At 37.8% G+C, this 21169-nt stretch overlaps 1 protein-coding gene and 1 non-coding gene across 2 annotated transcripts in view; both read left to right on the top strand.

Moving 5' to 3' along the window:
- The window catches only part of SLC2A13 (solute carrier family 2 member 13), a 325881-nt gene that overhangs the window by 237691 nt on the left and 67021 nt on the right, over positions 1-21169 (top strand). Inside the window, exons 5-6 of the mRNA XM_010970574.3 lie at positions 2983-3146; positions 9196-9316. Of these exons, the coding sequence (XP_010968876.3) occupies positions 2983-3146; positions 9196-9316 (285 nt within the window). The remainder of the gene's footprint in view (positions 1-2982; positions 3147-9195; positions 9317-21169) is intronic.
- On the top strand, positions 6699-6771 carry TRNAT-AGU (transfer RNA threonine (anticodon AGU)). The gene has a single exon. It is a non-coding gene; the product is annotated as a tRNA-Thr (tRNA).

Genomic DNA, 21169 nt, shown 5'->3' on the forward strand with positions numbered 1-21169 from the left:
CAGCTAACACCTTTGATGTTTTTGATGACCCAGTGAAACCTGTGTCTGATTCTGATCTATAGCCCTGTTAGAAAATAAATTTATGTTGCTTTAAGGCACTCAGCTTGTGGTCATCTGTTATGGCAGGAATAAAAACTAATCATTTACCAATGTTTGAGAAAGGAAACTCCATCCAGAAAAAGACTGAGTGTGGGTGGGAGTTTTAGCGCCTGCTGACAGGGAGATGTTAGAGCATCATCGAATTCCAGCCCCTGCTCTCACTGTTTCCCATTAACCCAGAAAACCTACAGGGGCCTGTTGCCAGTGTAATGACCTGAAATACGCTTCGAAACAGCATACTCTTCTTTAAGTCTGCGTCCTGTCTGCCTACTCGGCCACCACTAGGGTGATCCTTCCATAGAACAAACTTAAGCATGTTATTTCTCTTTAATGTCCATTTCACGGTCTTCCATTGCCTGCGGAATAAAACCCAGACATGGAGCTTGGTACTCAAGGCCCGTCTACAAAAAGGCTTCTGCTGCAGCCTCATAGCATCCTTCTCTTTCCTACGGACCTTGCTGTGTTCAGCCAAGGTAACACGCTTCTGTTCTGTGAGCCCAGGTTAGTGTTGTGTACTTTTCTCCTTCGTATGTGGCATTTCCTTTACCACCAGTGGCCTCCCAGACCCTCATACCTGTTGGCAAACCTGTATGAATTCTTCAAGACTCAACTCAAACATTAAATTCCCTGGAAAAAAATCAAACTTTGCACAGCAGATAAAATTCTTTGGCCTGTCCTTCATGCCACATTGTGATTTGCATACATTACGGTTTTAAAATTATTTCTTTCCATTTCATCCTCTTATACTAAATGGTGAGCTTTCTGAGGGCAATAACTGGGTCTGATAACATCCTTGTGGGATCCTAGTGACTCATATTGCTTATGTAGTAGGTACTCAGTGCAGAAATATTGAGTGTACAATGATTATGTACCTGATCTGCCCAACGTACTGCAGAGCTGCCATTAGAATGCAGGGTTTTGATTCCCAGGCCACTCTTTGGTTATATTCTGCCTCTATAACTTAAACGTCATGAAGGAAATTCCTCTGTATACCTGAGAAACATTTTCATTAAAATATTTCATGATTTTATTGTGCCAGAAATGAAAACATCAGAATACAGTTGTCCCTCGGTGTCCACGGGAGACTGGTTCCAGGACCCCTTGCGAGTACCCAAACCAACAGATGCTCAAGTCTCTTATGTAAGATGACAAAGTACAGTCAGCCTTCTGTGTCTGTGGGTCCTGCGTCCACAAATACAGAGGGAGGGCTGTCTGTAATTTCTGCTTTGTTTAGTTTTTTATGACTCTATTTGAAAGAGTTATTTTGTGCAATATATCTTTTTATTCTTAAAACCTTGAGAAGATTCTGAAATGTAATAGAATAGCACAGCAAGGATCAAATTCTTTTGGCTTTAATTATTTGAATTTTCTCTCAGCATTTCTACTTTCTGCCTTTATGTCACTTTCTCTGTGGTTACATACAGGTTTGACCTTACTGCACAGGTCCTTATGATAATGAGTTAAGGTGTACACTAGCACTTGGAAACTGTCGATCACTATTCATATGGACTGAACTGTTTTCATAATTTTTAATAATCAGTTTAGACAGTCACTGCAGAATGTTTACAATGGCCGTGATGATGGGAGAGCTTCCACTGGGAGTTTCTCTTTTGACAACAGCTGTCAGAATTCAGAATCTTAAAGTGGTTGGCATAACTGTTAGTGTGATCAGTAAAATACATCTTTCAAGCTGCATAGTCATTTATGTTTGGTTTGCTGTTTTAAAAAGGGAAAACACTTTTTATTAAGATGAATGAGTCCATGTTGATGTTAATATTTTGCATAAGAGCATCATCAATTTCAAAAATAGTAGACAGAGGCCATTGATGAATCAGTGAGACTTAGATGTATTTAAAAGAGATTTTATTTTTGAAATATGTTGAAGAAGTTGGTAAGTATTCAGACGCCGTAGATTGTAACTATGGACATATCCAGCTTGATTGAACACACTGCTAAGATGCCCGCTGTCAGATTTGGGTGAAGCTCACTTGTTGTTTTAAAATGGCTAAGAATGCTCGGCAAAGCCATGGTCCAGAATGTGTCTTCAGGATTTGAATTCTGTCACATTGCATAGGTCATTTGCCAGGAGTATTTCACTTCCTTTGTTTTAAGGGCCACTTAAATCTTCTGATACAGCTACTGATATTTCACTAGGAAAGAAGCGTCCTGTGAGAAACCTGTCATCCTTAAACGTAGCAGACATATCTCCCATTGTGCATCAACAAGTCGGCATTATGGTTTTTCTGAGCCGGTCTCCAGTATATTAATTTAGAACCAAATGAGTCTATAGAACCTAATCACGCAGGTTGTGCTGGAGACTTTTACCAAGAAGCACACCTTTCTAGGAACCACCGAGCCACCGTTTTGTACATCATATCAGTTTCTCATCGCCTTACAGTTTGCCAGATAAATTAACATACTTACTCCTTGTGTCTTTGAAGAAATTCTCTACTTGTACCAGATTTTTCCATTGTATCATATTCCAAAAATATTCAGCAAGTCTCTTTATTAAGTACCTAAAGTCACAGTGTATGATGACTCTAATTCATTCCGTGGGCTTGGAGTTTATCCTTCACTGTTTTAGTGAAACACCAGCTGTCACTGTTCCTAAGTGTGTTAACTTACAGCCTTCAGCCCTTTATTCACTTGCTTGAGTATCTTTTCTTAACCATATAAAGCTCAAAATGAATTTATCTGAACACAGTCTCTTATATATGTGATCCTCTAAATCGTTTGCATGAAGTCTCCTGTTAACTTGATGTTATTACTACAGTGATTCATGGTCTTTTTTACTTCGGGTAGGTATTTTTCTATATGGACAACTATTTCCTTGAGTAACTTACAGCAACAATTGTTTTATTCTCCCCCCCCCCCCCCCCCCAGGTACTACAGTGCAACCATTCTGCAGATGTCTGGTGTTGAAGATGACAGACTTGCAATATGGCTGGCTTCGGTTACAGCCTTCACGAATTTCCTTTTCACACTCGTGGGTGTGTGGCTTGTTGAGAAAGTGGGCCGCAGAAAGCTTACCTTTGGTAGTTTAGCAGGTAGGTGCCTGGGTAAAGAATTCAGTTATAAACTTTTCTCTGATGATGACTGGTCAACCTTTCAAAATATAATTCCAATACCACTTCTGATACAGTTTTCTTAGCCAAATAATACATAGAGTTCCTCTTTAAAAGGTTTTTTTTTTTTGAAGTTTCTTTTTTTTAAAGAACTGATGATATGTAACTAGAAATTAGAATTCTAACAACAATCTGAATTTACTGAGGGCAGTATTTTGCTGTTACTGAGTTTTGCTCAAAGGTACAAAAGTGAAAAAGAAAATTTGGTATTCATAAACACTTTTTAACAGAAGTTTTAAGTTTGGAATAATGTGGAAGTAAATTTGGAGCAATTTTTCAAAGCTTTTGAACAGCAAAATATTAAAATCACATAATTTCTTCACAAAGCAAGGACAAACTCGTTTTGTGTTTGAACTGGGCCTAAATTGTAGAGTAAATTCTGACTGGTTAAGTATGTTTTCTGTGCTAACTATGACAAAACCCTTTCTACTTTCAAGCGTCTTTTGTCTTTAAACTCTGCCCATTTCGTTTATTATTTCTCTGTAAGCAAGGGCTGTTTCAAATGAGACCCATCTCTGCCATTGTCTTCACATGATTACATCATGTAATTATGTAGTCTTTTGCAAACAGACAGGCAGATTCCCACTTACCAATTAGCTGTCCTCTAATAGTTTCTTTGTAAGTTTATTTAGAGTTAGAATACATTTTTTCCATTAAAATGTGCAGTTTCCAGGCCAGCATTAACTGAATTCTATTTTAACCAGATTATACCTAAAACATTTGATCTCACAGAACTGCTTCAAGGCACGTGTCCCAGATTTTGTTGAGAAGGTAGTTCGGCGTTTCATACTCAGTTATTAAGAACACATACTCTCTCCCGCCCTGAACTCCAGAAGGAAGAGTGGGCTGCTCCCACCGTTCTGGCCTAAGCAGTGGAAAGCCCGAGAGTTCAGTAATGTTTAAATCGCAGTATCAGCCCTGAGGGGAGGGCGAGCAAAGAGTGTCTGATTAAAAGGCAAAGGTAAGCGTAACAGCCAAAGGTAAGCGAGGACAGGTCAAGGACAGCGGAGGGTTACAAACCGTACATTTATAAACCTGTTCAAGGAACTAGAAGTGTTTAGCCTGGAGGGGAAAAAAAAGCAAAGAGACACCTCATAGATATCTTATTCTAGCAGATGGTAGAGGGTATAAATTTTTACTTAATATAAAAAAGCTATTCCTAGTAATTAGCATGACCCAACACTGAGTTAGGCCGCCTCATTAGAATAGTAAACTCTTAAAAGGACAGATGACCATCAGTCAATAATGTACTAAAAACAAATTACCACAGTGGGTTGCAGGTTGGATTTGCTGACTTATTGAGGTTCAGGTCAGCTCTAAGAAGAGGTAATAGCTGCTTTAAAATTTCTTAAATGGACACTTTTTCTTTTCGACAGGGCCTTAGTGTACTGCTATGTCAAGAGGTCTAGTTTTTAAATAGAATTTCAGGTCTTAAATTTGGAACTTGGCTTTTGAGATCTGGAGGGAAAAAATGCTGGTTTTGCGATCAGGGAAAAACTTTTTCTAGCAGCTCTGCCCCTTCATTTGTTGTGTTCCCGGATTTTGAGGCATTATAAATATGAAGCCAGACCACTTGGGTCTGAACTGTGACACTGAGCAAGGTTCCATTTTCTTATCTGTAAATAGGGATTAATTATAGTCCCTACTTCCTAGAGTTCTAATGAGGACTGGAGACGTTTATCCATGTGTAACATTTCAAACACTGCCTGACACAGGCGGTGAGAGGCCCAAAGCATTTTGCTATCACAGTGCTGTTACTGTCAAAAAGTGATTCTTGGTTGTTTTAACCACAGTGGAAAGTCAACTTGCATCAGAATTCAGAACCTTTCCTGAACTCTTCTTGTCGATGTCACATTTCACGCCTCCTTGTAGGTCCGCTGCCCCAAGGACTTCCAGAGCCCATCCCTGACTGTTAAGAGGAAGTATTAAGGCTTGTGGGGGAGGACCGGGACATTCCAGGGACTGCTCTTATGAGCAACCCGGAGACACTTTTCTCTCCTGCAGAATCAAGAGGTTGTCATTAAATCTGAAATATTTACAAGAAAGACCAGTTCTCTAAGCAAGCTCTGAGAATATTAAAAGTCAGAACACCGCAAAATGTCCTACATTTGAAATTATTCATGGAATATGTGTTTTATATTTCTTTGTATAAAGAGTTTCTTTGTCCAGGTCTAGCTAAATATAGTTTATTTGTAGCAATTTTTTTAAATGAGCACCCAAACTTTTTTTTAAAGAATGAGCACCTATTCAGAAAATTATTTTAATGTTTTTTCATTATTTTTCACCTAATATAAAATAAATCATAATATATTTGATATCCTTACTAGTGCTAACTGTTAGAACACTGGTCTTTTTAAAATCTCTTAAATTAGCCTAGAATTTTTTAAACTTTGATTCAGTTTTATTCCCTATTTTGTGTTTTTATTATGATTTATTTTATTATATCGGTTGAAAAAACTTATATCAAGATAATTTTTCAAATAGGTGCTCATTCTTTAAAAATTACTATAAATAGATTCTATTTAGCTAGACCTGAACAAAGAAACTCTTTATAGAAAGAAATATATATAGTCCATGAATAATTTTAAATGTAGGACATTTTGTGGTGTTCTGACTTTTAATATTTTTCAAAGCTTGCTAAGAGAACTGATTGTTCTTGTAAGTATTACAAATTTAATGACAACCTCTTGATTCTTTTAACAGAGGAAGGTTTATATCTATGTAGCTTTATTGCTTATAAATCAGAAAGCCAGAAACACTGTTATTTTCTGCCAGATGTTTTGGTAATGGAATATTTCTAAAAACATCACTCACAGACCGTCTTCATCAGAATTACCAGGGGTACTTATTTTAAATTGTGAGTTCTTGGGCCCTACACCAGATCTACTAAATTAGAATCTCTGAAGATGAGGTCTGAGCACGTGCACTTTAAACAGTTTCCCCAAGTGATACTTAAGCACAAGAAGTGTGCTCTGTTAGCGGGAATGGAAGTTATTTTTTTCTGAGTATTTACTAATAATCCAAGCCCTGTACCAGGTAGTTAAGGTAACTTAATACATCAGACATTTTTGAGAAATGCTGTTTATCCAACACATTTTATCTCCTCTGGAGAACATTTTTATTAGGAAAATTATATCAGAATTCCAAAATGTAATAGTATACTTGGTTAAAAGGGACTCTTCTCTTAAAATAAAAAGAATGGGCCCAACTGCCCAGTACAGTGGAGAAGAGCCTTTCATCCAAGGCCATCCTGTATTAGCCTCAAATCTAGGTTGCAGTGATGAATAACTGACAATAACTATAGCATCTCTGAATACTAACAAGAGACTAATAAAGCATCTGTAATTTGTTAAATGAAAGGAGATATTTGAAGTAGTTTTAAGCCTTAAAGATATATGAATATTAGAGAGGACTAGGTGATCATTTTAAAATTTATTCCATAAATAAAGTCATTTAAATTACCACTTCTTGGGGGGTGGGTATAGCTCAGTGGTAGAGCACATGCTTAGTATGCATGAGGTCCTGGGTTCAATTCCCAGTACCTCCATTTTTTTAAAAAAAAAAATTGTTTTTAAGTTAAAAAAAAAGAAGATACCACTTCTTTCCCTTAAGGAGTTTACCATCTCATAAGGGTTTCCCCTGTCTGGGTATCACAGTCACCTGTGGAGTTGTATTATCTGATCCCCATTTTCTGGAGGCTGAGGTACATTCCAAACATTTGCTATTCCAATAGGAAGTGAGGATCAAGAAACACTACCATATCGAGTAAAGAAAGTGGAGGTATAACACCGACTTTCAAAAGATTTCCATCCACAATGGATCGAAATAAAAATAGATCTGTGTTTAAGAAGAGTAAACCTCCAACTATGTAGGGATTGTGTGTATCCAAAATGGCCTGTTCCCCGAATTTTGCAGGTTAGTTGGACTCTTTAGAGATGGATGGAAGAGATTTGCTGTCCACACTGAAGAACTCTCATCTAGTATATTTCTCCTGTACTGACCCCATGACCCCAGTTGAGCATTCTTCAAAACAACAGCCAGTGTTACAGAAATCCGTGGGACCATGAGATCTGCTCTATGCCAGGCAGTAGAACTGACCATATGTGTTTAGGGAGACCGTCTTAGAGTACTGTTTATTGTGGAGACAAGTCATTTAAGTAGCGTTATGAAAGAAAAGTACCATCTTTCCTTAACATTCTGAAGTCTCACATCTTCCTGGTTGAAGGAAATCTTACCTGTCCTATGGCAACATGCTATGGAGGTAATTTGGGAAAATACTCAGGAACCCAGCTTCTCTGATAGACAGATTAACAGTAGAACTCAGGTGGTTTGTTTTGCTTCTTTTGAGGAAAGGGGGATGATTTTAATTAATAGACCTAATGTATTTTCTCTCCTTCTAAGAGATAGATTTCTTTTTTGTTTCCCAATTCAAGTCTTTTGAGAAAAGTAATGCCTCAAACTATTCCTAGTTCTGGTTTGAATTTAAAGCCAACAAGGGGAAAATGAACTGTGATTTTGGAGTCGTGGTTTTTTATCTCAGTGTCGTATCTTTTCTTCTGATCTTTTCTTCAATCCTCCCTTCCTTCATCTTTTTTTCCACAGTTTTTGAAAGTATGCTGTTGCTGCTTCTAAGGATAATTATAGTCCAATAGCTAACATTTTTAGCATGATGAAGTCTTTCAAGTATGTTATGATATTTAAAATTCACTGCGATTCTGCAAAGTCAGCACATTCTCTAAGGCCCATTTACAGCAGACAAGACTGAATTGCTGGCAGGTCGTGTGCCTTGCCCAAGATCACTGAGTCAGGAAACAGCAGAGCTAGGACTTAACCACAGTGCTTAACTTGACATCCCCTATATCTTAACCACAAACACCTCAACTATTATATAATCCCGTTGCATGTCCACAGTGCTTCCCAAAGCTGCTGTCCCTTTATCCATTTTAAAAATAATATTTTTGATAAATTACTTTCCAGTTTACTGCTACATAACTTTACTGCTATGTAAATGACCTCCCTAAACCCTGTATTTCAAGCATACTGCCTCATTCAAGTTAATTGTACAAATAAATGCAGCGATATTTTTTTCTCCTTTCTTCAATATTTTTGATAAATTACTTTCCAGTTTACTGCTACATAACTTTACTGCTACGTAAATGACCTCCCTAAACCCTGTATTTCAAGCATACTGCCTCACTCAAGTTAATTGTACAAATAAATGCAGCGATATTTTTTTCTCCTTTCTTCCCATTACCCTCTTTGTTTATCTTCACAATGGCTGAAACAATAGTCAGAAATTTGGCATATTTCTTGTTTACTGTCAGTATTTCACATTCAATATCGTAAAACCAAAGACAAATATCCCGCTTCCAAGTGCCAACAGGAAAAACAAATGAATACATGTGTTATATCATTTCTGGCATCTTAAAGTCTTCAACAAATGCAACTCCTCTTTCATAGAAAATGCTGTTTCAATGGGTTTTGAAATATTCAGTCTGTTCCTTTTTTTAGTTTACTTATTTGGGTCTTAGATAATCAAAGACCACTAGAACAATTTTCTTTATAATGAAAGGAACACTTGGTGTAAATCTGTTGCCTTTCGGACTTCCTGGCGTGTTAGGTATTCAATAGTGTCGGTTACATTAATTGAGTTCGAGACCATCAGCCATCCAAGATAGTTTTTGTTTAAAAAATTATTACCAATCTGTTTGGCTAGCAAATGTGTTTGATTTATTAGATTTGAATTTCACTCTTGACATGTCTCACAGTGAATGCACTAATGAATTTTTGTGACAATGTGTGTATGTATGTATGGATAGATAGATAGATAGATAGCATTTTTTAAATCAGTGTAGATAGATCAAAGTATTTTTTCAGACATATGTCTTGCCAAACCCAGTTTGCTTTGGAAGAATGTTGTCAACTCTGCTCTGATGTAAAACTTTTTTTTTTTTTTTTTTTTTTTTTTTAGGTACCACCATAGCACTCATTATTCTTGCTTTGGGATTTCTGCTATCAGCCCAGGTTTCTCCACCCATCACTTTAAAGCCAGTAGCTCCTCCAGGTCAGAACACTACTTGCACAAGATACAGGTGAGATTTCATAATGGTCCCCTTCCTTAACCTAACTCTGGTAACGTTTTTGTTTGCTTATAACTTTCCTAAAACAGCAGAGATGAGTAGAAGCTTTCTAGGTGTTCAGACTTACGGTGGAAGGGAAGAAAATGGGAGAGGTGCTAGGGAGGGACCACCGGAAGAGAAACAGCGTATGCAAACCACTGCATATGCAAAGACATGCTTAAGGAAAAGTGAATGCTTAGACACAATTCTGGTGTCATGTCTCTGGAAATTGAAGGGATAGATGAATACAGAAGCTAAGCAGGCACACTGTAAAAATGACTTAGTGACATCGACATTCTAAGTGAAATAATGAACTTCGATCGGTCATTGAACTTTTCCATTCTTACCTGACTGATGCAGTTGATTATCATCTGGATGTTCTAACAGTTAACCTTCACTGTGTTCCACAGGCACCCCCGCATTCATTTAGACAGAAAAGAAAGTTTGCTCTCACTGCTGGTGTTCTTCCAGAGCATTCAAAAGTGGAAAGAGGTGATACAAGAGAGTTTTTAAAGGCCAGCTGCAGGTTTAAGAACTCATGAAATTTAACAGTGTACGCCCTATGTGACAGCCAGGGAGTTGGAAACATGGAAGATTGGAAAATGGGCTGACAGATGGGCTGAAGAATGCACAAATGAATTAAAGATTAAATGATTGAACAGATTGATTAATACATTTGTCAGCCGAGTTTCAGAATTTTTTTTTTTACTTCATTTTAGTGACTGGAAAGGCTAGCAACTGCTTTAAAATGTGGATAGGATAGCTTGAAAAACAAAAAATGATATCCTTCAGCCTCAACTAAGCAGGCATTGTCTCAAATCAATGGGTAAATGATTTATTGAGTCAGGTACTCCTGTGTGAAATTAAAACATTGCATCGATACACTAAATTCCAGTCAGACTCCCTTGGAGCTTCTTATTGAACAGAATTTGTGATGCCTTCTCATTACAGCAGTGAGGAATATATATTATTATGCTTTTCTGGTTGCAAATCGTGACATCCCTTTTGGAAATGAATAGCTCCTCCTTTCTTTTCTTAATATGTTTATATATTTATTGCTTTACTGTTTTTTAAAAAATATTCTTTGTGTTGTAAAGAAGATTTAAAGTTATCTCAAAGGAAATTAACCTTAGTGTAGACTATTTCTGGATGCAGTGATCTTACTGTCTTTGGACGTCCCATCTCAACTGCTGGAAAGATGATAAACTATTGCTAGAATTCTACATGCTCTACTTTTGTTTTTCTTGATGGATGTTTTTTGGCAGGGGGGAAGGTAATTAGGTTTATCTATTTATTTATTTTAATGGAGGTACTAGGGATTGACCATGTGCGTGCTAAGCATGCACTCTACCACTGAGCTGTACCCTACCCCACCTTGATGGATATTTTAGGTAAAATTTCTAACACAGTTACATCTAACAAATTATTTTAAAAATGACTGTTGTTTGAGCAACGTGGAATACTGTCTAGATCTGATATCTAATTTAGATGCAACGATGTAGATTCAGAATAAGACTGATACACTGTCAGGTCAACTAATGGCAGAGGGAGAAAGTCAGCCAGAGAATAGGAAAAAAAAGTTTAGGAATTCTGATGCAAGAAAGGAATGGCTAAGTTTTAAGCAATTTACATAATGAAATAGTTTTTCTGATGTCGACTTTTAAAGTTTAAATTAAAATATTGCCACGGTATAGCTCGTTGCACAGTAATTTATGATCATCAGTCTATTAATCTCCCTGATCCTTCTAAGTTATCATCTAGGTAGCTAGATAATAGGAGGTGTCTAATATTTCAACATAAAATTGTAGTAAAGTAGGAGAAGTGGTACAACCTAATTTTATTCTTATCACAAAAACGGGCAGCAATTTTTGAAAACAGAGCCAGATGTCCTCTGGGAGTCGGTGAGTATGCAAAACAATTATTGATTGTCACTCCTTTCAGAATAACGTATGAGGCTTTGTGGGAATTTGACAGCATGTATTTATAGTCTGAGTGATTTTATAAAGCATGTTTGCAGTCCCCTTTATCGATTGTGATATTGTTGTTGAAACTTCCTATATACATTTCCCCTTCCTTTGAGATAAATATGAAACTACAATATAGACTATGTATGAAAGTTGTTGAGAGAGTAAATCCTCAGAATTCTTATCACAAGGAAAAGATTTTTTTAAATGTCTTTCATCTGTATCTATAGGAGATGATGAATGTTTAGTAAACTTTCTGTAATAATCATTTCATGACCTGTGTAAGTCACATCATTAGGCTGTCCACCTTAAGCTTGTACAGTGTTCTATGTCAATTATATCTCAATAAAAAAGGAAAAAACCAATTTTTTAAAGATAAACATGAAATAGTCATGTTTGTATTGCCTTAGGAGGAGTAATGCGCATGCTGTAGATACAGGTGGCATGCTTTCCTCATGGAATGATTCAGATAGGAAAATTAAGCAAATAAAACATTTAAAGGGCGAGTTGGTTTAATATCTGTCATAGGAGCACTGTCTGCTATTGGTCGGAATGTAAATTTTTCTCCATTTTGGAAATTAATATACTTTTGCCTAGTAAAATTTAAATGCCTAAGCCCCTTGACCCAGTACGTGCACTTGGGGAAACCTGTAGACTACAGTGATGAGCAGGTAGTGCATTCTGACTAGAGTAGATTTAAGAAAGTGAATGGTTCAAGAACAATGGCTCTTCCTTACTTAATTCAATAAATATTGATTGCGTCGTAGGCACCAGATAGGTTAGAACCCAAAAAATTGTGGGTTGGGGCTCCCTAATGACTTTGGACCCAAGAGACTGACTACCCCAAATAATCTCTAATAACAGTGTACCCTCTTTACAACATTTTAGTTTTTTAATTGGTGATATTTTATTCCAAGGCCTAGTTAGATTTTGTGACCCAAACGCCTTAAAGAATATCTCTCAGATCTGCTTTCTTGCAGCAAAAACTGTGTGCAAAGATAAAAGTGAATGCAATTTACTATAGAAAATATGCAGCTACCTGAGTAAAACCTGTGACAGGTACCAGCTGAGGCTAGGAGAAATAACTCTAGCGTGGGTACCATCTGAACCACATATTTGTATACGAATACACACACATCCCTCTAATATGGCCTTCAGCTCCACACTCTCAAATTACTGATTGAACATGTTGTCTTATGAGAGCTATCCAAGCTTTGAGGATTCAAACCTTTCCTGCATAACATTTCCCTCAAATCTTTGGCATTTTATTATTTATAGGTATGATCGCAGTGTATTTAAGTCATTGTTGTAAAACCCTTCAAAGTAGACAGGTATTTTGTAAAGTATACAGCTTAGAACTGCAAGATACTCTTGCCCTAAGGTTTTTATCACACCTCTATTTTTTTCATACATGCATTCATTTTTTTCCAATTCTATTCTTAGAATTTCTATTTTAAAATATACTATAGATTTAAAAGTTTGAAAAGTATATATTCATAGTTTACATAATAAAAAAATCAGCACCCAGATGAAGAAATAGAACATTACCTTTAAAAAAGTTTATTTTTTTAAGGTAACATCTATGTCATTGTTCTGATTTTTCCCAGTCCGATTAGGATGCAAAGATTTTCAAAAACTGTGTCTTTCAAAACTTCTCTAGCTGTCATTCAGTCTTATTTTAGTGCTGTCATTTTCATTAGAATCATGGTGTGCTAAAAAACTCTTCAAGATCTCACTATAATCTAATTCTGTTTAAAAATATTTTTAAAGAAATTACATGCATGCATTCATTTTAAAAAATATTTGGAGCACCTACTCATAGGATCATAGTGAGGGTGGATTAATATATGGAAAGCACCTAAATCAGTGCTCAGCACACTCAATAAATATTATAATTATATACTATGTTATAATTAATAAAACCTGTAATAGGAAATGAGATTGGGACAATGGATAGAAATCTTCCTTATCTTTTGAAGAAGGCTACCCTAAGGCTAGAACATTTGAAATGAACTCTAAAAGAGGGCGAAGAACATTGCCAGGCAGAAGAAACAGCAGGTGCAAAGACCCTGCACAGCAGTAAGGAAGTTGACAAGTGCAAGGAATTAAAAGAAGGCTAATCCGGCTAGAAGAAACAAACTTTGTTTGTTTTCCATGGTCAAGAAGTTCCTTACTGGGGATCCTGAAAGACAAAAGAGAAGTCTCTAGGTTTGCAAAGAGCGAGGAGAATTCCAAGAAGAGGGAACATTATGTGTAGAAGCCCTAAGCAAGGAGTATAGCTTCCTCAAGGAACTTACCAGTGAGGCTGCGTTATAGCAAGCAAGCAAGAGAATGGCACAAAGGTAGAGTGGATGGCAGGCCAGGGACAGACCATTCTGGGACCTCACAAACCGTTAGAATTTTACACATCGTCGTAGACTACTGAGAAGCCTTGAAAGGGTGATCAGATAAGAATGACGGAATCAGATTGGGTTTTTAAACGATCACTCTGGCTGCAGAATGAGAAGAGTTGGTTAGAGAAGGACAAAGGGTGGTGAAAGGAGATCAATTATAAGAAATCGGGAGCCTAGGCGAGGACTCGTGCAGCCTTGACGGTGGAAGGGGAGGGAGACGCAAGAGATTCTGGTGGGGAGTGACACGGCTGGGTGTTTGGATGGATGACACACAGGAACAAATGCTTTCCACATGGTGAGGACCATATTCAGGTGAGAGGAATCCGGGGATCTGAAGCCTCCCTGGAGCCCACTTCTGGGAACACAATCTCAAGGATATAAATTGGAGGCCCTTGCCCTCGCTCTCCAGGTGAACACCGCAGCCATGCAAGAGCGGTACTTGGTGTTTGCTGTCAGGTATGCTCTGACGTGAAATGCCATCTTTACTCTCTCTTGAACTCAAAAGACTTTTGACAAAAGCTCTTCTGAACTTACGTCAGAAGTAACACAAAAAAAGTAAAGGGAAAAACGTGGATCTCTGATAGCTCATAAGGACCTATATTCTCATTCTGGTGCTCTGGTCACTGTGGTGAATAAATAAAATCAACCTGGAACTTTGTTCACATTTCAAGTCAAGCCACTGTAGACCATCACCCCTGTGTTGTCCTGTATAAACAAAAGGGGCACATCATCTAGTACTGTGGCAGCAATGGCTGTAATTATAGTCACTGGCATATTTCCTCAGCATAAAGACTGAGAAAACTTTCCGTAAGTGCTAGGTAAGATTTCTTTTTTGTTTGTTTGTTTGTTTTTTGTTTTTTTTTGGGGGGGGGGGTTTGGTTTTTTTAAAACATTTTTTATTGATTTATAATCATTTTACAATGTTGTGTCAAGTTCCAACTAGGTAAGATTTCTGAAAAACCTAGCTGTCCTCTAATTAAGTTTAAATAAATCAAAGATCACCTTCTTGTAAATCATGATATTTACAACGATGAAATGATTTAAATGATGAAAACAGTTTAGGTATTAACATTTAAACATTCTGGTTTGTTAAGTGGAAGTACTTTCCATCATGTTGTAAAAGCGTGTTACAAAGCCCTACTCTGCTTTCCCTGTCTGAGGCTGAAAAATGCCTGTTGCTAGGGACCAACATTTTTATTGTTTGTTTTTTTTTTTTTAAAGTATAGAAACCTGGTTAAAAGAATCTCTTCAGTGAAACTTTGGAAACTTATTTTAGTTGTCTGGGTGGTTGGGTGAGTGAATGGATGGATGGATGGATGGATGGATGGTTTTGAAAGAAGGTAAATGATACTGACTAAAGGAAGTTTTTAGTATAATTTTTATTATGGAGCTTAGATGTATGTGCTAGAAATTTTGGCAACACGTTGTTGTATGAAAGAGTGGATGATTTAGGAAGCTTCCGAATCTTTGGTTTCTTCCATGTGTTTCATCTTTACCGCTGGTTATGGCAGCAGCGTGGTTAGCAGTACCCCTTGCAGGCATTTTAGCAGAAAGAGCAGTGTAGGCGTGAAGATCTCCTGGCACACAGCAGGTCCTACGTTGTTCAGGTAATGCTCCAATGAATTTTTTAGATCGTTACGTGGTTGTAGGAACAAGAGAATGTTCTCCCAATATTAGTAAGTCAATAACCAAACTAGATAGTATGACACGTGCCTCTTGGACTATACCATCTGGGTTATATGTGGATGGAATAAATTAGAAGACTAGAAAAATGAAATCATGTCCCCTAAACAACATGGTTTTAGAAGCAGACAGTCAGCAATTGAGTTTCCTATGATTCTATACAGTTTAGCAAATCAGAGAATACAGCATTTTAGGAAAATATTTATACACATTTGTGGTAAGTTTATTCATTTAATCAACTTTTTTGAGAGCTGTAGGAGGTCAGGGGATGTTAAGATTAAAGAAAGAGAAAAAGAAACCTTTCTCCACATGGAGCGTGGAAAAAGAAAGTTACCATAAATAATTGCAAAGCAGTGTGATAAAGCCTGAAAGATGTCACAGAGCCTGCCTGGGCATGAGTCCCCTCTCCTGGGGCCGTCACTGAAGGCTTCACACATGGGGGTTCTTAACCATAACATTATTCTCAGTCTGTTACAGTAATGCTTTTAACTGCATAAAATAATTTCTTTAGGCATACAAAGGAAATCAATTATATTGCAATATGGTTGCCAAATTATTTTTAAATAAACTTATTATAAAGCAATGCATGCACTTCTTTATTAACATATTAAAAAACAGATCTAGTGCAGGCTAATATAGTTTCAAAACCTTGGCGAATGTAAATGGCATTTCGAAATTTCTGCAATTACTGTATTAGGTTATAGAAATGTATGTGATTTCTACTGTTGTCAGTAGTTTGTCGCCTCATTTTATAATTAAAGGACATGCTAAATGTTAGCAAAAGGTTAATGAAATAGAGATGCAATTTTTTTCTCGCCGGAGTTTACAGACTCTATGTTAAGAAGCCCTCACACAGGAGTGATCTTGTCTGATTCTTTAAGGGTGAGTGGGAGCATCTCAGGCCAGTGGAAGTGGAGAAGCCACCCAGGGCATGAGAGCAACCTGTGCAAAGGCAGAGACACGTAAAACAGATTTGCAATTTGGGGAATTATGGAGTTTGATACCGTTGGAGAAAGGGGTCCTGATCACTTGATGGCCTTATATGCTAGGTCAGGATGGATGGTAAGGGGAACCATTAACAGCGTCAGGCAGGGGAGTAACTCGATCAAGTGAGAGCTTGATAAAGAGTTTTCTGCATGTTGGAAGGAGGGAGGAAACCCTGGTGGCCCCAGAGAGACATAACAAGAGTCTGCGAAGTTGTTACGTGATGGTGAGCGTAAGGACAAAGCTATATGTGGAGATGTGATTTGAGAAGAACTGGTTTAATGTTAAATGGAAAGAATTAGGACACAGGTGTTTGGGCGGTTCAGTTTTATGGGTATTCGGGGTGGGTGTTTAAGTGACCCCAGGTGATATAGCACGGAGGCTAGTTGGACCATAATTCCAAGCATGCTTTTCATTTTAAAATAATAACAGTTTCTTTTAATTCCTTACTGTACGCAGACATCATTCCACATTCTTTTTGAATATTATCTCATATTAGCTCTAAACTTCCCTAAAAAGAAGAACTATCATCTAATTTTACATATAAGAAAATGAGGCTCAGAGAGTTTATATAACCTGCCTGGAGTGGTGTCACTGGTGGGCTGCAGACCCACCTTGTTCCCTCTACACACACACACCCCCCACACACATACTTTAGTCCAATTCATGGCCTTTCTTTGACTATGTCAATCCTTCCCAAATTCCTTGAGTATTCTAAAGAGACTCTAAGTATCAATTACCCAAGAAGTAAAGGGAAGAGTTTCAAGTTCACGTATTTAAATAAATGCCAGTTATCTAAATACTGGATTTTTATTTAACAAAACACTGCCTTGAAAATCAAATAACACGTAATGAAAATTGTTAAAACCAGAGGCACCCAAATGAAGTTCTGTCCCCTTTAAATGTGCCGTTTGCATGAACTTACATTAAAGCTCTTCCAGAGGTGTCCAGTAGCCAAGGCTTAGTAGGTGACAGAGATGAGGCACTGAGCTCATGCACAGATTCCTTAACAGGCACAGATTACAAAGCTGTTTTCTTTAAAATTGCTTCCAATCACTTCACCTTCTCAGCAACTCTGATCCTGGCAAAATAGGAGATACCTTGATTAAATGTCATGCCATAGTGGCCTGAATAAAGCCCTTACTGACTTCTAGGGGAGTCGTTTATGAAGGTAAAATGTTGCCCAGCTGCCGAGTGTAAGGACTAGGTTTATGCATCCCTGCCATAGGATCTTGTCAAAAAATTGGAGATGACTCCATCCTCCTAGGCTTCCTGTTGATTCTTTTTGAAAAGAAGTTAAGTGAGAAGTTTTAGGACATTGACCAAGCAACCAGTCATAAAGACGGTTTGTAGTGTAACCATTGTTCTCTTTCCAAGATAACACTAAACAACAGCCTCTGCTGATGGGTGAGATTTCTTGATTTTCCAGAAAGCAAGTCTAGTTCTGGACCCCCAAAGACAGAGCACAGTGGACATAAGACACAGTTCCTATAACTGAACAGCATTCTTTGGGCATATCCTGCTTCAAGTAGGCAGGAAAATCTGACCCTTTTATTGTCTCATTCAAAAAAAAAAAAAAAAAGCCTGCAGGTGGCCTTTGTCAGCCGTAAGTCTGTTATCTTCTTTGAGGCACACTTATCAGACAAGTCCCCTTTTTTCTCTAAAGCAGCACTGAAACATCAAACAGGACGATCATTTCTGGACCCAGATGTTTCACAGGAATTGTGTAGCATTTTAAGTTCCATTTATTGTACTCTGGACAGTGCATGTGAATTTTAGTCTAACTTACTCAAGATCAGTTGATTATGACACAGTCTGTGTGGTGATGTCAAAAGGTCTTTATGCCCATAAAGAGTAATTTAACTAGAATACTGTTCCTTTTTATTTCTCTCACCTAGATCAAGTTATTTCCCTTGAAAGCATTAACCTATGTGGCTGAATGTCTGATAAAAACATTATTATTTACTGAGCTGCTTATTTTATACAAACTTTGTAACAAGCACTGTTAAATAATTGATAACCATCTTCTGCATCTCACCTTACCCAGATCTACACACCCCTGTTTTGTTGGCCTTTCTCTACCACGCTCTGCCTGCAATTGCAAATAGATTCCATGACAGCTTTCAACTTTCCATTGTTCTGAGACAACAGGGTCTAAAAGATGTGGAAGACATTGTTCCCATCCTCAGGGAAGTCTCAGTTTATGGAAAAGAATGATGCTTTTATACAATTGCCTGCTTTTCACTTGATACATACAGAGTAACTGCCATTTTCCCCCATGTGCATTTAGCATGAATAGTTACCAGTTTGGGGGAAAACCTGTCACTCCTTGGCATGGATGATTATGTCAATGCTATGGTAATTTCAACGTAGAACAAAATTTTTTGAAATGATGTACATTACAACCAACTTGCAGACAGATAATAAAGCCTCTGACCTCCTCAGAGGTTAAAAAATGAACCATTCATTTTTGTAATTATCAGTGTTGTAAAGTCATTGCCAGCAGCCCAGATGAGAGTCAGAATTTAATTTTTTAAGCTTTTTATTTTCTTTTCCTTTGTTTGATTTTGATCTTTATATTATAATATTCCATGCTGATTAGTCTTATCAAATCAGGAATAAAAGCTGTTCATTGAGAGAACTTAATAGCATTTTCTAATTCATCCATTTTGAAAGCAAAGGAAATCATTATTTTATTTAAATTGATTAATGTTTATATAAATGTTTAACTTTGTGGGGCCTAAATATTTAGCTTTTCCTGATTTTTTTTTTATCATTGTGAGATTATGTGACTATGTCAATTAGATATCTTCACAGAAGTTTAGTGTAAAATTATAAACCTTTGAAATTAAAATAGTAATTTACCCCTAAAAAAACAAGAGCTCTTGGCCTATGTAATCAAATTCAGCAAGAATATATATTAACATTATTCATATATGCTATGCAATTATGTATTGTACTGTGGATAAAAACCACAAATAAATGAATATATATTCTTGGCAGGTAGCAGGAACTAATGTTGACACAGAATTCTTTGTTAACTATATTTTCATCTTTCATATTATGTAAGTGCATGCGTGTTGGCTTGCTGTAAATCATAAGAATAAACTTCAGAAATTTAAACAGGCTAAATTAATATTACTCCTTTTTGTCTTGAAAATGTGTGTACCAAAGTGGTCTTCCATTCTTATGTAAACTGACAGTGCTGTGCTCAGTTCAACTGCAGAAGAATTATGAGAGGGGTTAGTGTGTTGTACTTTTTTTTTAATATCTGTTCTACTACTGTTTTTACTTAATATCTAGATTGTTAAAGAAAATATATCTGTGCAGAAGAGGAACTCAGTATTATAAAGAGCCATTCGTCTAATTACGTTTTAAAGTAATCACTCCTTATTGTGGAAGTCTTCGCTAAGCTGGGCAGTGAGGAACCGGTTGGAGTTGGATGGAATAAGCAGAGGAAGGCAGCCTTCGAGACAGAGGGGATAGTGTGTGTGCATTAACGGGAGGAAGCTTAATATTTTCCAGAAACTACAAGTGCTGGATATTCTCTAGTTTCAGGTGCTTGACTCCAACAGAATCCACATTTTTGTTGAACTGTGTGCGTAAATTCTTGGAGGTGTTTCTGAGGAACAGTCATTTTCATCTCTGGCTCGGGGACAGGGGCAGTAGGAGAAAAGGCTAAGCCATGGAAGGAAGGGGTCCTGAGGGTTGGTAACAGTGCTAATGCCAGCCTTAGCAGAACTCCAACTCTGAGGGTTACAACCGTCTCCCGACCCTCTCCCTTTCTCCCTTCACCAAGCAGAGGGGGCTTGCTTGCCAGCCAGGGTCTGCATCCCCATGAACATCCATTCCTACAACCTGGCCAAGTCACCCTCCCATCTCCTGCCTCCAGTAGACAGGTGGGCATGTGGCGAGCTTCACCAGAAATGGCCTCACCCACATGGTGGTCTCTGCCCTGTTGTCCAGGGAGGACAGAGACTCCTCCACTCCCTCACCCCCCACCGGCCTTTAAACCCCCTCCTCCAGGTGTCTGTCACAGGCTGGTTCAGAAGTTCAAAGAGCAGGGGGCTTTCCAACCATCTTCCCCATCCCTGTGGTGGAGGAGCAGAGTCCTGGAGGGAGGACGCTGGTCCAGTGCCCCTCGTTCCCAGGTTACGTCCTTCTATGGCTTTCAGATGTGGAGTTTCAGGCAGACTTTCAGAAATGAGATGCTGCCTAGAATTGCATTCAGGAAACATGTGGTAAACTCTAAACAGAGGTAGGAAATGGCCAGGAGTCAACCCGAAGAGGCTGTTGGGAATTTAAATGATGAGAAGTCGTGTGTAGGGGTAATAGGGATTTGAGACGCTCTCATTTCAAAAAGAAGTATGGGAAGCTATGAAGAACAGCATTATCAGATTTGCGTTTCACAGAGATCACCCTGGAAGCAGAGTGGGGGTGGCAGAACAAACCTTGGCGTCTAAATTGAGACCCACAGTGGGGGATGGGCTCTTGCCGGGTCTTGGTGACGGAAATGACTTGTAGTGCGGTTACAAGTTAGTGTCAAGGTTGCTTAACGGCCCAGGTTTTTGTGGCTTGTCTTCCCAAATGGAAATGTGTAACTTGAAAGCAGAAATCACATTTCCTTTTTTTCTTTTTTTTCTTGCTTTTTTCCATCTGTGCTTCCTTCCTTATAGACTTAGCAGCTGACATCATTACTTACATGATGTATTTGTTTACTGATTAAGCCAAGTACAGAGTCCGATGTGTACATGACTCTGGTGTTGACTGGATTTTTTTTCCTCTGTGACTGCAGTAATTAC

Source organism: Camelus bactrianus, chromosome 12 (genome assembly GCF_048773025.1).
Source record: "Camelus bactrianus isolate YW-2024 breed Bactrian camel chromosome 12, ASM4877302v1, whole genome shotgun sequence".
Taxonomy (NCBI): domain Eukaryota; kingdom Metazoa; phylum Chordata; class Mammalia; order Artiodactyla; family Camelidae; genus Camelus; species Camelus bactrianus.